This window comes from Lissotriton helveticus, chromosome 3_1, assembly GCF_964261635.1.
Source record: "Lissotriton helveticus chromosome 3_1, aLisHel1.1, whole genome shotgun sequence".
NCBI lineage: Eukaryota > Metazoa > Chordata > Amphibia > Caudata > Salamandridae > Lissotriton > Lissotriton helveticus.
The window spans coordinates 1,959,797,120-1,959,815,809 of record NC_136061.1 but is presented as its reverse complement, the minus strand read 5'-3'; the positions used below and the strand labels follow the sequence as shown (position 1 = coordinate 1,959,815,809).

The 18,690-nt window shown below is 48.4% G+C and overlaps 1 protein-coding gene across 3 annotated transcripts in view; it reads right to left on the bottom strand.

The window, feature by feature from the left end:
- The window catches only part of PIAS1 (protein inhibitor of activated STAT 1), a 906,486-nt gene that overhangs the window by 34,739 nt on the left and 853,057 nt on the right, over nucleotides 1-18,690 (bottom strand). For all 3 annotated transcript variants that reach the window (XM_078683057.1, XM_078683058.1, XM_078683060.1), the window contains exon 13: nucleotides 4,673-4,710. In XM_078683057.1, coding sequence (XP_078539183.1) covers nucleotides 4,673-4,710 — 38 coding nt within the window. The remainder of the gene's footprint in view (nucleotides 1-4,672; nucleotides 4,711-18,690) is intronic.

The following is an 18,690-nucleotide window of genomic DNA, read 5'->3' as shown; positions in this document are numbered from 1 at the left end:
AGATGTTAAACAGTGTCGGGCTGAGGGAAGGGCCCTGGGGTACGCCGCAGATCTCGTGGTGTTGGAGCGGAAGGGGGTGGGGGGGGGGAGGCGGACACTCTGTGTTCAGCACGAGAGGAAGGATGTGGTCCAGTCCAGGGCCTTCCCTTGGATTCCGGCGTCGTGTAGGCGTGTTCGCAGTGTGTGGTGGTAGACCGCGTCGAAGGCAGCTGATAGGTCTAGTAGGATAAGGGCAGCTGTTTCTCTGTTGTCAAGCAGGGTTCTGATGTCATCGATGTCATGAAGGTGGTTTCGGTGCTGTGGTTGCTGCGGAACCCGCACTGGGACGGGTCCAGTATGCTGTTCTCCTCGAGGTAGCGGGTCAGTTGTTTGTTGACGAGTTTCTCTGTGACCTTTGCCGGGAACGGGAGCAGGGATATGGGTCGGAAGTTCTTGAGGTCCGCCTTAGGTTTCTTGAGTAAGGCGTTGATCTCGGCGTGCTTCCAGGAAGGTTGCTGTCTTGAAGGAGATGTTGATTACTTTCCGGAGATGGGGTGCGTTGGCTGTGCAGGCCTTATTGAAGATGTGGTGACGGCATGGGTCCAACGGTGATCCGGAGTGGATGGTGTTCATGATCTCACTGGTGTCCTCGTCGTTGGTGCTGGTCCAGGATAGCAGGCGGTTGGTGCAGATGGTGTTCGTGGGGGCGGTGGCCGTCGTGGTGTTGAAGCCGTCGTGGATGTCGCCAATCTTACGGTGGCAGAAGGTTGCCAGCGAGTCGCACAGGCCTTGCGAGGGCGGGATGTCGTTAGTGTTGGAGCTGGGGTTGGAGAGTTACTTCACGATGTTGAAGAGCTCTTTGCTGTTGTAAGCGTTGTTATCTAGGCGGTCTTTGAATGAGGTCCTCTTGACAGGTCTGATGAGTGGATGGTGTCTGCGGGTGGCGTTCTTGTGGGCTGCTTGGCTGTTAGGTGACCAGATGTCACCTCGAACTCTGCGGCCACACCTCCCCACTTACCACTGTAGGACCTTTTACCTGCACCACCTGCCATTTCTGGGACTTCATTGAGTCGCTTGAACTGGACATCCTCCTCCAACGGAGACCTGGCTCAACTTGTCATCAGCCCCAGACATTGTCACGGCCGTTGAGGAGGAATACAATATCACTTACCACAACTTCGTCAAACTAGACGGAGGGCTTGCCATCATTCATAGAGACTCACCACCCCCACAGGCTACACCACTCAGGCCATGGAAACCATGAACTTCACAGTCAAGACAGACGAAAGAACAACCATCAAGGGAAACCTTGTGTACCGCCCACCAGAACCACGAAATAGCTTCACAAATCTCATTGTAGACTTCATCATCCCCCCTTAACATAGACACCAAAGATCACATGCTCCTATGCGAATTCAATATCCAGCTAGACAAACTCAGGGACTCAACTCCACAGACCACATCGACTGACTGGACAACAACAGACTCCTGCAACTAGTCCACAACCCCACAAACACTCAACCCCATCTTCACTGTCAGTGACAATCAAACAGAGCCACACCACCCAGGTCGCCTGGACGGACCACTCCATGGCGCACTTCAGAATCGCCATTTTCAGGCCTCTCCCAGGAAGGCCCAGAGTGCCCATCCACAATTGGAGTAAAGTCACAACGCTCTTATATCTAATCAGCCTGAACCTTAGCGTCAGAAACTTTCATAACTGGATCACAGAGCACTAAATTAACCTAAGTTCAATTCCCCTGGTAGCTATGGCACACATCAAACAGACTTAACTTAGGGCAATGTGTAAAGAATGTGTAAAGTATTTATACAGTACCAAAACAGTTATAAAGTCAAAGATTCAAAGTAAACTTTATTGTTCGATTAATTAAAATCATAACAATAAATATTAAGTGCAGTGAATGAATAAAAGACATTAAAATAATAAAACCTTCCTTGCCGTATAAGGGAAGGAGGGATCTCAATGTTAGTTGTACAATGTCCTGGCTAAAGTTGAAGTCCTTCTTTGTACAATGTTATGTTATGTTAGTTGCTCTTTTATAGCGCGTGAATCACCCAGGTGCATCTCGCCGCTGCCTAGAGAAACGTCACTGATAGCGGGGTCCAGAGCTGTGGTAATCTAATACAAGAAAGCCTTTAGATGTTTCCTAAACGTTCTATATGTCGGAGTATCCCGTAGGGCCTTAGGCAAGCTATTCCAATACTTGGGGGCTAGATAGGAAAAGGCTCTACCTCCAGTGCGATTCAGACGGATGCGAGGGAAATGAGCAAAAGGCAGATTAACCATGTGTAGGAGATTTGGCAATTAATTCTGCCTGAGGCAAAGATGGTTCAGGCAGCCTGGGTGGAGAAAGTGCTTTGTGCAGAAGGAAAGACCTGTGCAAGGGGCAACTAAAACACGGCAAGTGAGCCAGGAATGCTAGTTCAGTGCTGTGATTTGTGAGGAGGGTATATCACCCCTATCCCCAGTAGAGACCAGAGACCAGGGCAGAGTGAGCGGTACAAGCCGATGGGGTAATCTCTTTAAGGACTAGTCGACTCCCTGTAAATAATTTATGGTTCGGGAAATTACTCGTGGGTCACCAGAGTTATGGCTCGTCTGCAAGAGCGCCCCCCTCCCCAACCTGATTCCAAAAGGGCCTAAGCCAGCAGTGGCACAAATTTAATGTGGACCTACAACCTTTGGTTGGCTGCACAGCACAGGGGGCCCCTCCTTCTGCCCTCAGCCAAGGTGCTGCGTACGCATTAGTGAGGGGGCACGCCAAGGTGATCTTTTAGGAAGGTTCCCCTGGTCCTGGTACTGAAAGCTTGACTCAAGTACAGTTATAAAATATAAACATGAAATAATAAAATCCCATACCAAATTAGAAATAGAGAAACTGAAAAAACAAAATGACACAAAAAACAAAAATCCTATAAGGGAAAACAGAGATAAGAATTATTAAAATTTTAAGTAAAGTAGCACCAAAAATCACTAAGCGCCAATGATAGTCAATGGTAGTGGTAGAACGGGACTTGGGCACAATTTCAGGCTGACAGCAATAGAGCGCAGACGTGTCCTGGTCAAAGATTTTACCGTTAGACTAAATATTTTTATGGCGCTCAAAAGCCTAAAGATGTTTTACGTCCAGACTTTTCAGGGGTTCTAGAGAAGATACACTGGGTCACTTCTAACATTCCCAGAACCTCAGGGACAGCACCATGGGGCCAGGCCTCAGTCCAGCACAGGCCACCAGGAAGGTCCAGTCCAGGTCCTGGTAAAGTGGTCACATCAGGAAAAAGGGCTCTTCTAGCTGGTTGTGTCCTTGCTGCCACACAAGAGGTCAGCCAACAGACCCTTAACATCCACTAATTTGGCCTGGGTACAAGAGGAAGCAGGCCCAGTCCCTCGGGGCTCTTCTCACGTCACAGGCAGCAGTTCCTGTCCTCTTCTGATCTTCCACAGGTGCAGAAAATCTTATGAGGAAGCACATTTATGGCTGGCACCAGCTTGTGGGTAGGGGTGACTACTGGCTCCTCCCTAACCAATGAAGTAAAAGTTTCCTTGGGCAATCCTACCCACTTCTGAAGCAGTTCCCGTTGGCCCTACTGTAAAAATGTACCTTATTTCTACAATTCAAGATGGCGAAATCCTTTCTTCACATGCAGAGCTTGTGTCCACCCAGAGATGTGGTGAAGGAAATGAGCAAGTTAACTAAGTTATTTAGGGTTAAGCCAATTTAACCACACCTAAAGGGGAGCCCAGGCACTTTACTGCTGTTTAGCAGGGGGAACAATGCATAGTTTTGAGTTATGCAAAATAAGGTTCCAACAAACAAAAAACACAGGGAGACCATACAGAGAAGCCAGATTTCAAATGGTGCTGTTCTATGTGGTATAACCAACAGAAAGCTAAAACTATTTGAAAAACCACAAACACCCCCACAAAGGGCTGCATGGCTAACATCCTTCCAAGTGAAAATCCATGACAAACACGAGCCAGAGGACAGCATCTGATTTTTTGTCATAAGTTTAGTGAATATTTAAGTTTGCTTAGATTGCCGGGAAAGCACCAAAAACCCTTCGGGTCTAAAATAACTAACATTTCTAGTTTTATGCTATATATATATATTTTTAATATATTTCTAAAAATAGGTGATTAATACATGTAGGTAGCCATCTTGGAGGTACAATGGAGGTATTTGCATTTTGCTGTGAACCTTCCGGCCGCTCTTAAGACTAAGAGCACTAAATATATATATGTAGTGTACTCACAAAAATGATGTGGAAATTATATAGTAATATCTATGCAACTCACTTATTTAAAAAGCATACACTTAAAAAAGCAGCAAATATTTAGAAGTATAAACCCACCAAATGTTTCAGAATGCTCCATTCCTCTAGTTTCAATTAATTAACAGACACCCAAGATGAGACTAAGGCCAGATGGCAACAAATTATAGAGAAAGATTATCAGATGATATAACAATGGGTGTTAAAGTCTTAACTCATCAACTTATATTGAGTTACTTGTATCACCCTAACCTGCAATACGTCTAGTATTCCTGCCACCATTTTTTAAATTTAAGTACCAATACAATACAATTGGAGTCCTAGCGATGACATGTATGTATCAAGACAGAACACTGAATGAAGTTTGAAGAGCAGTATATTTAGTTTATTAATGACATACCTGATTGTCCCCAGATAAGAATGGAAAGAAGTCTAAACCTGTCAAAAACAAAAAGAAAACTCAATATTTATAGGCAGGAATAGTTGGAAAACACAGGAAAACTGAGTGAGACCTGACAAGTGTAATGGTATGTGGGTGGTGTAGTATACTTAACTAAACACACATTAAACTTGCCTCAAAGCAGGAAGGGAAAAAGTATTCCATTTGAAAACACCATTTTATGTAGACTTGGCTGTTTGCAATAACCTTTGTAAATTTATTTTGATACCTTCTTAAAGTACTACTATCGGAGTAGCATTATTGCCCATTAACAGATATTTTAAATGGATTGCAATCTTGTTACCCCAAGTTGTACACTGCTCAATTAATCTGCTTGTTCAAGTAAGCGTTCTCTGGAGTTGGCACAAGAAAGCAAGTAGTGAGGCCAGCTTTTTGTCATTGCTTTTTGTATCTTAGTTCAAGGCCTTCTCACATTCGTTCCTCAAGAAGAGTCAAGCACCAGCTTATTAGTGTCTATTTGAAGTTTCTGCTTGCATACGTGTCCGTTTCTTAGCTTACTACATTGAGAAAAAAAGCGTATAAATGTAGAGTGGAAATGTACAGATTTTAGCATTATGTGGTTTAACTGGATCGTGAAGCGTTGGCATGTTGAAAGTGCAATCAACACTTACAATATCTTTGATGCTTGCTTGCTATGTCTGCATTAATAGATGTCAATGAGATTTCCACTGTCTCGGTTTTCTTTCACACTTTTAATAGGCAAAACAGGCCACTACTATACATATTGCATTAAGGGACTGCTCATGTTTTGTGGGCAGGGTCAAGTGCAAGAGGAAGAAGTTTGAGGTGCAAAAAATGCAGTCCACTATTTTCACTTCATTTTCAAGGGTCAATATATAATTGATTTATCAAAAATAAATGACTTACTAATGAGCTACAAAATTGAATGCTTCTATAAATCTGCACAACATTACCATAATTGTGAAAGGTTTTAAAGTAGAACCAAACATGGTATTACGACATAAGCACTTTCATTCGTATTTATCTTGTCCTCATTTAGCAAACATTTCATGCACAATACTTCTATGAAATATTTCATAATTAACTACAAAGTTATGAAGGAAGTAACATTTACTTACTTGTAATCCTAGTCATCCATCAAGAGTAGGTTCACATAAGTGAAGCGCATATTAATCTTCTATAGAACTCAAAAACATATTTTTGAGGGTAAAACATTTTTCGAAGCTATTGTAGGAAGGCGGTTTTTATATGATAAAAATAAAAGATATATTGTGTAGAGAATCCAGGTGTTCCCTTATAAGTGGACAGGCGCTCTAGTAATCCCAAGGGGCTCTTCTAGGGGGTAGTATAGCTGATCAGCATTAGGCTTATCATAGACAAGTGCAAGACATTTGCAAATACAAATAATAGTCAATAAATGAGACACACGACTCAATAAGGAGACCCACACCAGTTTATAACAAGCATTTATAATGCAATGGTCTCGGCATCATTAAAGGTAGAGTTATTGGCATTGCTCATTACAAGCATAGTGCGTCTCGTGGCTGGAAATGCTTGGTAGGCACAACGGTTGATAAGTAACCTATGGTATAAGGGGAGAGAGGGTCAGTGTACACGTAGGTGCCCACTAATCAGCAGTATTGGCCAGTAAGATAATCCAAAATGCGAGCCACCTAAAGGTCGACATGCTAGAGCGAGTACCATTGCCAGCATGATTTATGGCACTCTGACAGAAAATTACGAATCAAACCACCTTTAAACGTCGGATGCACATTTAAAATTACCCAAACTTGATTGGAAAACTGCACCTGTGACAACACAAAGATGTGCTGCCATGTTAATAAATTATCACACAAACGTAATGATAAAGCGCCTCGTAATGAGGGTTAAAGTGCAGGGAAATGTTCTAGCTGCGCTAAATGGGCTGTGCAGGTAAACAAACTTAAGTAATGAGTGAGCGCATTAATACCGAACAAATTAATGCAGATATATACTGCAGAAGTGCGAGCGCCTCTTCGGGCAGTTCTAGCTCCCAGCGTATGCATCTGATCTACAGCCGCGAATATCTAATTACAGCCGTTCGGCTCTGCTCGCATCATTGTCTTAAAAGTAAAAAGATCATTTTAAGATTTACGCTTTGGTTTCTTCCATAAATAGCTCTTTATAGCAATTCATGAGCCTTTTAAAAATGACTCGGGGGATTCTGAAGGCATAAACTAGAAGGGCTCTTATACACAACTGACTTGGGCATAAAGTCAATTTTCATGTACTGTGAGTTACACATAATCAGTACCTGTCGGCGTAGATTGCTTGCTGTGCCGTGTAATGCCGCCCCGTCTCAGCTCCCACTTCCCGACACTCTCCCATAATCAGAGCTCGAAGTCCGCCGACCCCCGTTGCTTCCCTGCAGTAACCCCGCGATTGTCATCTGAAAAGTTCCCCGGTAGGTGTTTCCCTACGGAGAGGCAGCGTGCATCAAGCAGAATCCGAAAGCCAGACTGTCGAATATTTCCTGGCCGTTTTCTTTAAATTGTAGGTTTATATTCTGATCGAACTTTAATCCCACACCAATAACCAAGTAATTTTATCGAAAATAAGGCAATACTTGATTAATGAATCTCTGTTTTGGTTTCATGCGCTCTACAGTGTAAAGTTGAAGCAGGTTTGCATGGGTAATACATAATAAGTGTTCATTTACATGTAGCTTTTGATATAATAAATATAAACGCTAATAAATAAAAATAAAACGCTGCGATGTGGGCACTCGTGTGTCTGTGTGCGTGCGTATGTGTGTGGGGGGGGCCTGTATGTGCGTGCGTGCATGGGCGCTTGTGTGTGTGTGTGAGAGAATGCAGCGTGGGGGGGCCTGTATGTGCGTGCGTGCATGGGCGCTTGTGTGTGATTCTGAAAGAATGCAGCTAGCGCGTTCGTGTTTCGAATCGCCTCCAAGGCGATGCGCGCGGCCAGGAATGTCTCCTGGAAAGGAGACACGGCCACAATAAGTTCTCGGCGGAGACGCGCTTCCGCGCGTTCAGCCGAGCCCTAAAAATAGCTCTTATCTTGATATACGTTTAGGCACCAGAAGCAATTTGCTCAGGTAAGCACGTTTTTCTATAGAAATTCTTTTGAGTTCAAAATGTCGACACTTAGTGAAAATTTTAGAAGCTACAACGTTATGATAGGAAAAGCAAATGCGGGATTCAGCTACAGTACAGCAACTTACAGGACCAATCTCCAGGAGTTAAGGTGATCGGTGGGCAAGGTCCAAGGCAGCACCAACAGAACACCACCAGCGGCACAAGGGTGGCCGGGTGCAGGGGTGCAAAATAGCATTGGGTGCCCAATGTTACTCTATGTGGATCGGTGTTCGCGTAAAGAGGCGTCTTGGATCCTAGGTGAAGTGCTGGCAGGTCTCCCAGGATTTGTGGACTCAGCAGCTGCAGGACAAGTTGTCTTTTTGGCACAATTGTTTGAAGTCAGCAGGCAGGCCAGTAGGGTTGGAGCCAAGTCAGTTGCTGGGTTTACTGTTCTTGCTGTGCAACACTTCACATTCGTCTTTTTTCAGTTCGGGAAGATCTGATTTTATGGAGGCAGAGGATCAATTAAATTCTGAATTTAAAGGTATTAGGAGAGTGTAGGGTAGTAGCGAATGGGCTACTTATCCTTGGGGTCACTGCACCCCTATATGACCATTTCCTGTGGGAAGTGTGTACAACCCTGTTCCAGAGTTCCTAAGTGTGCCAACACAAAGATGGCTACTTCTAAAAAGTTGTACCCACGTCAGGTTAGGCCACTGTAGGGGTGGTACCTGTCTGGGGGTGGGCACGCCTTCCTGACTCATTCATTTTCCCACACAGGGCTCTGGACAAAGTAGGTCAGCCTCCTCTCCTGTGAGGGGAGCCAGATTTGCATTTCAAAAGGCGTGAGCTTCTTTGAAGCTCGCTAGTCTAGGAGTGCTAATCAGTAGGTCATCCTGAGGGAGGGAGTGTGAACACCCTCTTCCCGTACAGGCTTTGTTTCTGACCTATTTAGAGGAAAGACCCTCACCCTGGGAGGTCAGAAATCTGGTTTGGGTGGCAGGCTAGTAGAAACCAGTCAGCCAACACACCACAGGCAGGTAGGTTTTCATGGGGGCACCTTTGTGTGCATGTCATCACAAATCCACCACTGGAATCAGGGTGGGTTTGTGAATACGAGATGTTTGATTCCAAACATCCCTTTTTTCAGTGAAGCCATCATGTAGTTTGGGAACTTGTTTTCACTAGTGTCCAGCATATATTCTAAAATGGCTGTAATGGAACTGACCAGCACAGGGGCATATCTGCTCATGTAGGTATGCTCCCACATGTAATATTAAGCACCCTGCCTTAGGGCTGGAAGGTTGCTGTAGGAGTGACTTACAATTACTACATGCAGTGTTAGGGGACATGACAGAGGGATGCGTCATGCTGCGTTTTCACTTTTGTCTGCACCAACACATGCAGCCTGTGGTGGCAGTCCTGCATGAGTTTGGTGAGGGGTCCCTTAGGGTGGCACAATTCAAGCAGCTGCAGACCTCGTGGGACCCTCTTTAGTAACTCAGGCCCAATGTACCAGAGGTACCGTTTACTAGGGACTTATAGAGGTGCTAAAGGTATTGCTAAGTGAGGGAACAATTGTACAATTTTGGTGCAGATCTGGCACTGAGGACCTGGTTAGCAGGAACCCAGTTGACTTTCAGTCGAAATCACACCATGTACTAGGTAAAAAGTGGGGGTAACCATGTCAAACAAGTTTTATGTTTTTTTAATTTCTAAAAATAAAATAAAAAAGTCAGCAGTGCAAGGTTACATGACTGGAAATACTTCGCATTCCTGTTCTAAATGTAAAAATAGACGTCAATGGTGTTAGATAGGCAGCAACTTTACAAAATGGAAATCAGACACTGATCGTTAAACTTAACCAGAAGATCCTTTAAGGGACTCAAAAGCATCAGTATTACATTCCCCCCTCACTTCGTTTGGACAGAAACTTAGGATCCGGACTATGGGTAGTACTGCCTCAGCTGCTGTTGCCAGGAAGGGGGTGGGATCAGTAATGACTTCAATGAAGACTTGCAGGTAGGAGAACTAGGATTACAAGTATGTTCACTTTCCTGCTCCTTTGCGAGATCCTTATGTATAGGTAAGTACTGAAGTGAGAATCAAGGCCATCACATTGAAAGAGAAACACAGAAAATGTAAGGCTTGTACAAATAACAGTCTTATTAAAGAGTTTCAGTAAGGATGCTTAACTCATTTGGAATCCTGCTCTTTAAACAGAGTTCAGAAAAATGACCAGTGAAAGCATGAAGGGAAATCTAAGTAGTGGCATCATTGCAAACATTAGTAGAGTGACATTTCTAAGTAAGACAGTAGTAACCACTTTTCCTCTTGCAGATTGGGATTTAGATATAAAAAATCTAATAAACCTCCACCTTGTATAACACTGATCTATACAAGGAGATATGCAACAAGAAATAGATTTCTTTAAAGATGTGGTTACACCTATGCAAATGGGGTTATAAATGACAAAGAGCTGATTGATATTTTTGTCATTTCCTTAACTTAGAATATCCCCAGGCGTCAGACTGGATCCTGAAAACTTTTCTGCAGCAGCGCTTCTGCACGCCGCACGGCTCCGCCCTGACATCGTCGACGGACTGGACGTTAGCGGAGCCATATATGCCCCTCCCGGCGCGCGGACGTCAGTTTTCGGAGAAACTTTTCCACGCCACAACGCAGAGCTACCACCAAAAACTGTGAGAATATGGGAACAGTGTGCAAAAATGAAGAAAAATAGAATCATAAAGGACAGTGTCAGGCACTGTATTCTGAAAAGTAAAAGGAAAGAGCAGGGCACCGCTCTGAGAAGCAACCCCACAAATACAAAGGCCAAACCACCTGTGGAGGTAGATGATGTGAAAAAACAGCATCGCAGACGACAGAAAGCCTGCAACTATAAAGTATAACAATGAAGAACAACAAACCCAGAACATAGGCGCAAGGACAATTTCACCATAAGACGGCACCAGGAAGAGAGGTAACCCCAATAAAAGACCAATAGAATGTGGCAGAGACCCTAGACTTGAACCAATGGGTCGCAGGGGTGGTAAGAGACCCCAAGGCGACGGAGAAGGGGAGAGCGGGGGGTGGGGAAACACCTGAATAGATCCCACACCGTACAATCCAGGCACAAGGTTGGAAAGGACACATGACATGAGCATACCACCAAATCACGTGGACGGGGGGAGTAGAGCAATGAAAACATAATGAACATTTTGTGTTGGAGTGAAGTGAAAATGTCACCTTGTAGAAATCCACCCGGAGGGAGTCGAGGAAGAAAACCCAACCTGAAAAGGACCTCGCAGAACGGGGAGGAAGGACAGGCGTTAAGGATTCTGCGGCTAGACTGTGTCTCTACCAGATACATCGTTACCGAAGGTAAGTAACTCGCTCATCTGATAGAGCCATCTAGCAGCAGATTCCTTAACTTAGAATAGATACCAAAGCCATACCCAAAGAGGAGTTGGGTCTTCGACTGAACCCCATGAAGTTACTGAGGGAACGTAGCCGTCAACAAGGTGACGAAACACAGTGGGGACCGCAAGCCAGTGCAGCCACACCAGACTATGAAGCTCATAAAAGAGCGGAAAACATGGGGAGGCAAAGGCACCACAAGCAGTCCAAGAACAGCATGAAAACCCCCGGATGTATACTTGGTGAGAGAGAAAACATATACTGGATACGGTGTGAAAAGGAAAGTGCATGACTTAGCAAGAAGTGGAACTGAACGTAGGGTCTGATAGATACGCAGGATCCGGCCTGCCGACTGCAAGTGAGACCGAGAGAGATGGCAACTGGTATGACAGAGTTAGCGCATACCGGTGCAGTATGCACAACAGCAGAAGAAGCACTGTTGAAACCTGCACCAACTAAAATACGTGTAACAGCATTGGCAGGATGCCAACCTACGGCCAGAAAGTGCCAATGGTACTAGAAACGGAAGACACGCCAGGACATAGTCAGTCCATCAAAGACATGTGAAAGGGCCATGCGCAACCAGCAGAAGCACCCAAAACAGGACTTACAGGAAGACGATAGTCAAGCGGAAGACCCGAAGGTACATAAGCAAAGCGTGTGGACGCTAGAACCACACAAAGTATAGCAAAGACCATCCTGTAGGGTAGCGTGAGCTGCCCAGATGCGAGAGACGCAATAGCAAGAAGGCAACCGGCAAAAAAGGCACAGGGCAAACCGGACACCTATATAAGAGCTTGTAGCACAAGCAGCCCAGGACAAGGACCACGAACACCACAGGAAGGAACGTTGCCTGCAAGATTCCAATGTGTAAGAGCACAGTAGATATCGAATAAGAAGAAAGACACTCAAAAATGATGCGTAACACAATAATAGACTAGAGCACCCGAAAAGTACCAACAGACATGTGGAAGCAGAACTGGACAGGACAATGTCCAGGGCCGTAAGAGACATCCGCCCCTCGCCCGTGAGGAGCAACGGTTCCCCGCAAGACAGAAGAGGAGATGGAGCTAGGCACTATAGTGGAAACAGTCAGGACCAACCTAAAGGTCCCGGGACCCAAGAAGCGAGTATCCTGAAGAGAACACACCCTTTGAGAGTGTTACAGTATGAACCCAAAGCAGACGCGTGGAAAACACTTGTGCGGAAGCAGCAGGGAATGTGGAAAAACTGCTTTTGGGTAAGTGGCCAGAAAACGAGGCCATAAGAATGTACAGCAGAGACGGACATGGTAAATCCGCTACCTTGAAAGACAAGCCCAGTAAGGGCTTACCATAGAAGGAACAACGCAAACACCATATGATCACAGACATATCAGAATGCACCCAAGTTTGCGCCAATAGTAATAAGTGTGCCGCACAGCGGCTTTTGACCTTGGCGGAAAATGAGGTCAGGCGTCAGCCGTGAAAGAACTGCGCCTGAACTGAAGGGAACAAGGACCCGAGAGACAGTGGCTGTCAAAAGAAGAACAGCCATCATGGACAAGAGGATCATTGCAACACCGAAAAACAAAGACCTTGCCAAAAGCAGGCCTGGTAGAGGCCGCATGGCAACTAACCCATGCCTAGGCCTAGAAGCACCACAGACAACTTGAGCCTATTGCAACCAAAGTGCAATAGAGCGATGTCAACATGAGGATCGCAGCAGAAAAATAGGACAGCCTGAAACTCAGAAGGATGTCCGTGAGGAAGACTAGATAGGAGCGTACGATCCGGGGCAGGACGGTGTCGCCGAGCAATGGCAAGATCAACAGGTTCACCAGAGGAAGACCTCGCCCCTGTGCCAAGCATGATGTCAAACAAAGATACCCAAGGGGCAGCAAAGGATCCACCTCAACAGGCTCCATGTGGAGAAGATCCAGTATAGGATGAGAAGGCAGGGAAACCACAGGGGTCTGAAATCGAAGAATAGCTGCCGCCCTGTGAATAGCCCGTGCGCAGGCAGCGCTAGCCTCAGTTGCCATTCGGGGAGGTGACAATAAACCAACGATTGAAGACTAAGCCGTCCACTATACAGCAAAAGTGGAAGAGCAGGAGGCTGATCCGAAGGCCACGCAACACTTGGTACCTGCACCATGTACTGAAATTACCTCAGATCTGCGGAGTCCAGAGGAATGTCAACCTCTTGCAAAAGAAGAGACATAGGTGCCGGCACCGGTGTCAACAGACGCTGCCTGGGAGTCGCATCGACGTCCGAGGCGTCGGAAGGAACACCAACCATATGCAAAAGAGGAGGCGTGGACGTAGGCACCGGGGTCGATCTCAAAAGGGGACTCAGCCTGGGCGCCGCCTGACGTCGATCCCACTGCAATATGTGGGGTGGAAAGAAGTCAACAGGCCGTCGAGCCCGGCGCTGCCTCAGACGTCAGCGCAGGAAGTCGTGCAGGGCTATGCGGTGACTGAAGGGGTAGGCTGGGCGGGCGACTGGGAGGGCCCTCTGGGCCATGTCCCGTCACGTCGTATCGGCTCCGGAACCAGAGTCGATGCACACAGCCGGCGCCAAGAATGAATCCGCTGGCGAGGACGTGACATGAGTGCCTTCCACCTCTGTGGGACCAGAAGGCGCACCAGGGAGAGGGGGTGACCCAAAGTAAGAGTGCAGTGCTTTGGAATAAGCTTCCATTTGGGCCCGCACCGCTCCGACTCCTGGAAAGGGAGGGTACGGAGGAGACAACTGCCGGACGTCCGTGCTGGCAGGGACAGAGAGGAACGGGCGCCAGCGTCGCGCGTATGAGAGGAAGACCTAAGCGACTTACGCTTGTGCTTACCCGTCTCTGAACGACGCCCGCAGGAGCAACTTCGTGAATGGGCTTGAAACCGAGAGGGAGAGGGGCGAAGATGCAGGACCGGACAGCCGTGTGGCCAGTAATTTCATACGACGCTCCCTCAAGGACTTGGGTTTCACTCGTTGACAGGCGTCGCACTCTTTGGAGTCGTGGTGCACTCCTAGGCACCACATACAGATGGCATCCGGGTCCAATACAGACATCTGACGCGCACAGATCTCACATGCCTTAAAGCACGAAGGCATTGCACACTGATCTGTGACGCCGAAGGCATAGAAAAGGCCTGCAAAACAGGCCAAGGAACCGCTGGTTTTCCAGGATCCGCGTTGGGACGCGGAAAAGCAGAAAACGGACGTCAGCGCGCCGGGAGGGGTATATATATGGCTCCTCTAACGTCATGTTTGTGGACGACCTCAGGGCGGATCCGTGCGGCACTGCCCCCGGCGCACAGAGGTGCTGCTGCGGAAAAAGTTTTCCAGAACCAGTCTGACAACTGGGGATATTCTAAGTTAAGGATTCTGCAGCTAGCTGTCTCTATCAGATACATTAGTTAGTGATAGATTCCTTACTTTAGAATTTCCCCCAGGCGTCAGACTAGATCCGGAAAGTTTGTCAGCAGTAGCCCTGCACGCCAGGAGGTGGCGTTGTGCGGCTCCACGTCTGTCGTTGGCCTCGTGGTCACCGGGATGACATCAATGCAGCTACTTAGACACCAACCTCGCGCGCTGACGTTAGTTCTGTACACGACTTTCCGCGCTAGGAACGCAGAGCCATGCAAGAAACTGACCACTGGTGCAATGAAACTAGGGCCCTGAAAGGGATGACCGTAACCCTAGAAATCAGTTCGCAGAACGGGGAGGAAGGGTGGGGTGGTAAGGAATCTATCACTAACTAATGTTTTACCATTATATATTGTTACCGAAGGTAAGTAACTTGGTCATCTGAAAGAAACAGGTTAGTGATAGATTCCTTACCTTAGAATAGATACCCCAGCAATACCAACCCCCGTGGTGGATCTGCGAACCAAGATCACACCAGAAAGTCCTGGAGAACTGAAAGGCCAAAGAAGCCGTCTCTCCGGACTTGGCTGTCCAGGCAGTAGTGCTTGGTAAACGTGTGCAGCGAGGCCCACGTAGCTGAATGATGCACAAGTTACTACTTGTGTAACGATATATCTTTAAGAAACATTAGTTAGTGATAGATTCCTTACCTTAGAATATCCCCAGGCGTCAGACTGGATCCGTAAAATTTTGCGTAGCAATACCCCAGCGCGCCGGCAGGCGTCGTCCGCGGCTCCGCGTCCGTCGTCCGCGTCGGAATGACGTCGGAGTACTTAGACGCCGCCCTCGCTCGCTGACGTCAGTTCTGATACACAGCTTTTCCGCGCCAGATACGCAGAGCCATGATAGAACCAAAACTGGTGCCATGAAACTAGGGCCCTGAAAGGGGATGACATTAACCCTAGATATCGGTTCGCAGAACGGGGAGGATGGGTGGGTCGGTAAGGAATCTATCACTAACTAATGTCTCTTACAGATATATCGTTACACAAGTAGTAACTTGTGCATCTGAAAGAGACACGTTAGTGATAGATTCCTTACCTTAGAATAGATACTCCAGCAATACCAACCCCGGTGGTGGGTCTGTGAACCAATAATCACACCAGAAAGTCCTGGAGGACGGAACTGCCAAAGAAGCCATCCCTTCGGACTTGGCTGTCCAGGCAGTAGTGTCTTGCAAACGTGTGCAGCGAGACCCACGTAGCTGCCTGTCAAATGTCCTGCAAAGGCACTCCTCGGCCCAGGGCAGTCGTAGTCGCCGTGGCCAGAGTGGAATGAGCCCTCAGCCCAACAGGAGGTTCCTTCTTGGCCAAGGAGTGGATGCACAAGATGATCCACCGAGAGATGGTCCGCTTGTGCACCGCCCGTCCTTTCTTAGCGCCCACGTAACCAACAAAGACTTGGTCATCCACCCGGAACTGGCGTGTGAGATCCAGATAGTAAGAGCGCACGATTTGGGTCCAGGGGGTGGAGCCTCTCTTCCTCTTTCGAGGGATGCGGAGGCGGAAAGAAGGTGGGCAAGGTGATGGACTGCCCGATGTATAAGGCCGTGACAACCTTGGGCAGGAAAGAGGGACTCGTCTGCAACACAACCTTGTCCGGATAGACAGAGAGGAAAGGAGGTGTGGAAGAAAGAGCCTGGAGCTCACTCACCCTCCTGGCAGAGGGGATGGCAACCAGGAAATCAGTCTTCAAAGTAAGAAGATGGAGAGGACAGTTATGGAGCGGCTCAAAGGGAACACATATTAGATAAGTAAGTACAAGGTTCAAGTCCCACTGGGGCATCACGAAATGAACAGGAGGAAACGTGTGTGATGCCCTTCAAAAACCTATTCACAATTGGGGACTTGAACAAGGATGGCTGATCAGGTAGCCTTAAGAAGGCGGAAAGGGCAGAAAGGTAGCCCTTGATAGTGCCCAGAGCAGAGCCCTGCTGGGCAAGAGAAAGAAGGAAGAGGAGAACCTCAGAAAGGGGGGCAGATTGGATCCACAGCCTTTGCTGTGCACCATATCCACAAATCTGTTCCACCTGCAGGCATATACCGACTTTGTGGAGGGATGCCTGGCTGCCAGAATGACATTACAGACTTCAGGAGGCAAGTCAAATGGCCTCAACTGTCGCCACTCAATCTCCAAGCTTGTAGGTGGAGACTGGACAGGTTCGGGTGGAGGACCGTCCCCTGCTGCTGCGACAGAAGGTCCTCCTGAAGCGGCAGACAAATCGGGGGATCGACAGACATGCTGAGTAGCTCTGGATACCAATATCTTCGTGCCCAGTCCGGAGCCACAAGGATAACCTGGGCCCGGTCGCACCTGTTCTTCTTCAGCACTCTGGGCAGAAGTGGTATAGGCGGAAAGGCATACAATAGACCGCAACTCCACTCGCGACGATAAGCGTCTCCGAGCGAGTGCCGCCTTGGAAATTCCAACGCGCAGAACTGATGACATTGCGCGTTCTCTTCTGTGGTGAATAGATCTAACCAAGGCTCTCCCCACTGCTGAAAGAGACCTTGCGCCACGTCCGAGCTCAGACGCCATTCGTGATCCATCATGCACCGATGGCTGAGTTTGTCCGCCCTGGCGTTCAGAGAACCTGCCAGGGGTTGAACCACCAGGGTCACGCCCTGATGTTCCAGCCACTGCCAGAGACGCAGAGCCTCCTGGCATAGGGTCCAAAACCCCACCCCGCCCTGTTTGTTGCAGTACCACATGCCGGTGGTGGTGTCCGTGGACACCTGCACCACATTCCCCCTGACAGAGGGGAGGAATGCCTTCATTGCAAGTCGGATCGCCCGCAGCTTCAGAGGGTTGATGTGGAGCTGGGACTCCGCCGGAGACCAGAGGCCTCTGGTCTCCCCCTCTCCCATGTGGCCCCCCCAGCCCTGAAGGGACGCGCCCGTCACAACTACGTGCTCCGGTTGGGGTAGGGAGAGGGATCTGCCACTGACCCAAACGCGGTCCGTGAGCCACCACTGCAACTGTCTTGCAGTGCCCCCTGAGATCAAGACATGGTCGGACAAGTTGCCCTGATGCTGGGCCCCCTGAAACTTTGAGTCCCACTGCAGAGCCCGCATCCGCCACCGGGCGTGATGCAACAGAAGGATGCAGGAGGCCATCAGCCCCTGAAGCCGCAGCGTCAACCTGACCGAGACTCGGGATAAAGGCTAAAAAATAGGAATCAGAGCCTGAATATTCCGAACCCGCTGTTCGGGAGGATAAACCCAAAACTGCGCCGAGTCTAGAACCGCTCCGATGAATAGGAGCTTCTGAGTGGGACACAGGCGTGACTTCGGCACATTGATGGAGAACCCCAGCAGGTGCAGGAGATCGGCCGTAGACTGGAGGTGGCTGACGACTGTCTGGGGCGAGCTCGCCTTCAACAACCAGTCGTCGAGGTAGAGGAAGACTGACACCCCTAACCTGCCCAGATGAGCTGCGACCACCGCCATCACTTTCGTGAACACCCGTGGGGCGCTGGTAAGGCCGAAGGGGATCACGGTAAAATGAAAGTGCTCATGGCCTACCGTGAACCGCAGGTAACGCTGTTGGGCCGGCAGGACGGGGATGTGAAAATAAGCGTCCTGCAAGTCCAACGCTATCATCCAGTCTCTGGGGTCCAGGGCAGCTAAGACCTGAGCCAAATTCAGCATCTTGAACTTCTCCTTTCGGAGGAAGCCGTTGACGTTCCGTAGTCCAAGATAGGGCGTAGGCCCCCTTTGCCCTTCTTGGGTACCAGAAAGTAGTGGGAGTAACAACCACACCCTACTTCTGGCTCAGGAACGCGCTCGATGGCCCCCTTGGCCAAGAGGGCCGCGACTTCCTCTTGCAGAAGTTGCAAGTGATCCCCCGACACGCGGTGGAATTGCGGTGGCATGACTGGAGGGGTCGCCTCGAAGGGGAGGGAGTAGGCCCTTGGGACGATTTGCAGCACCCACCTGTCCGACGTGACAGTGCGCCAGTGGAAGAGGTGATGGCAAACCCTGCCCCCCACTGGCGTTAAATGGGCCTGAAAGCACGGACTAGGAGGGTTTTAAGACGGGTGCTGCAGGGGAAGGTGTGGACTGGCCTCGCCATTGTCCCCGACCACCGCTACGG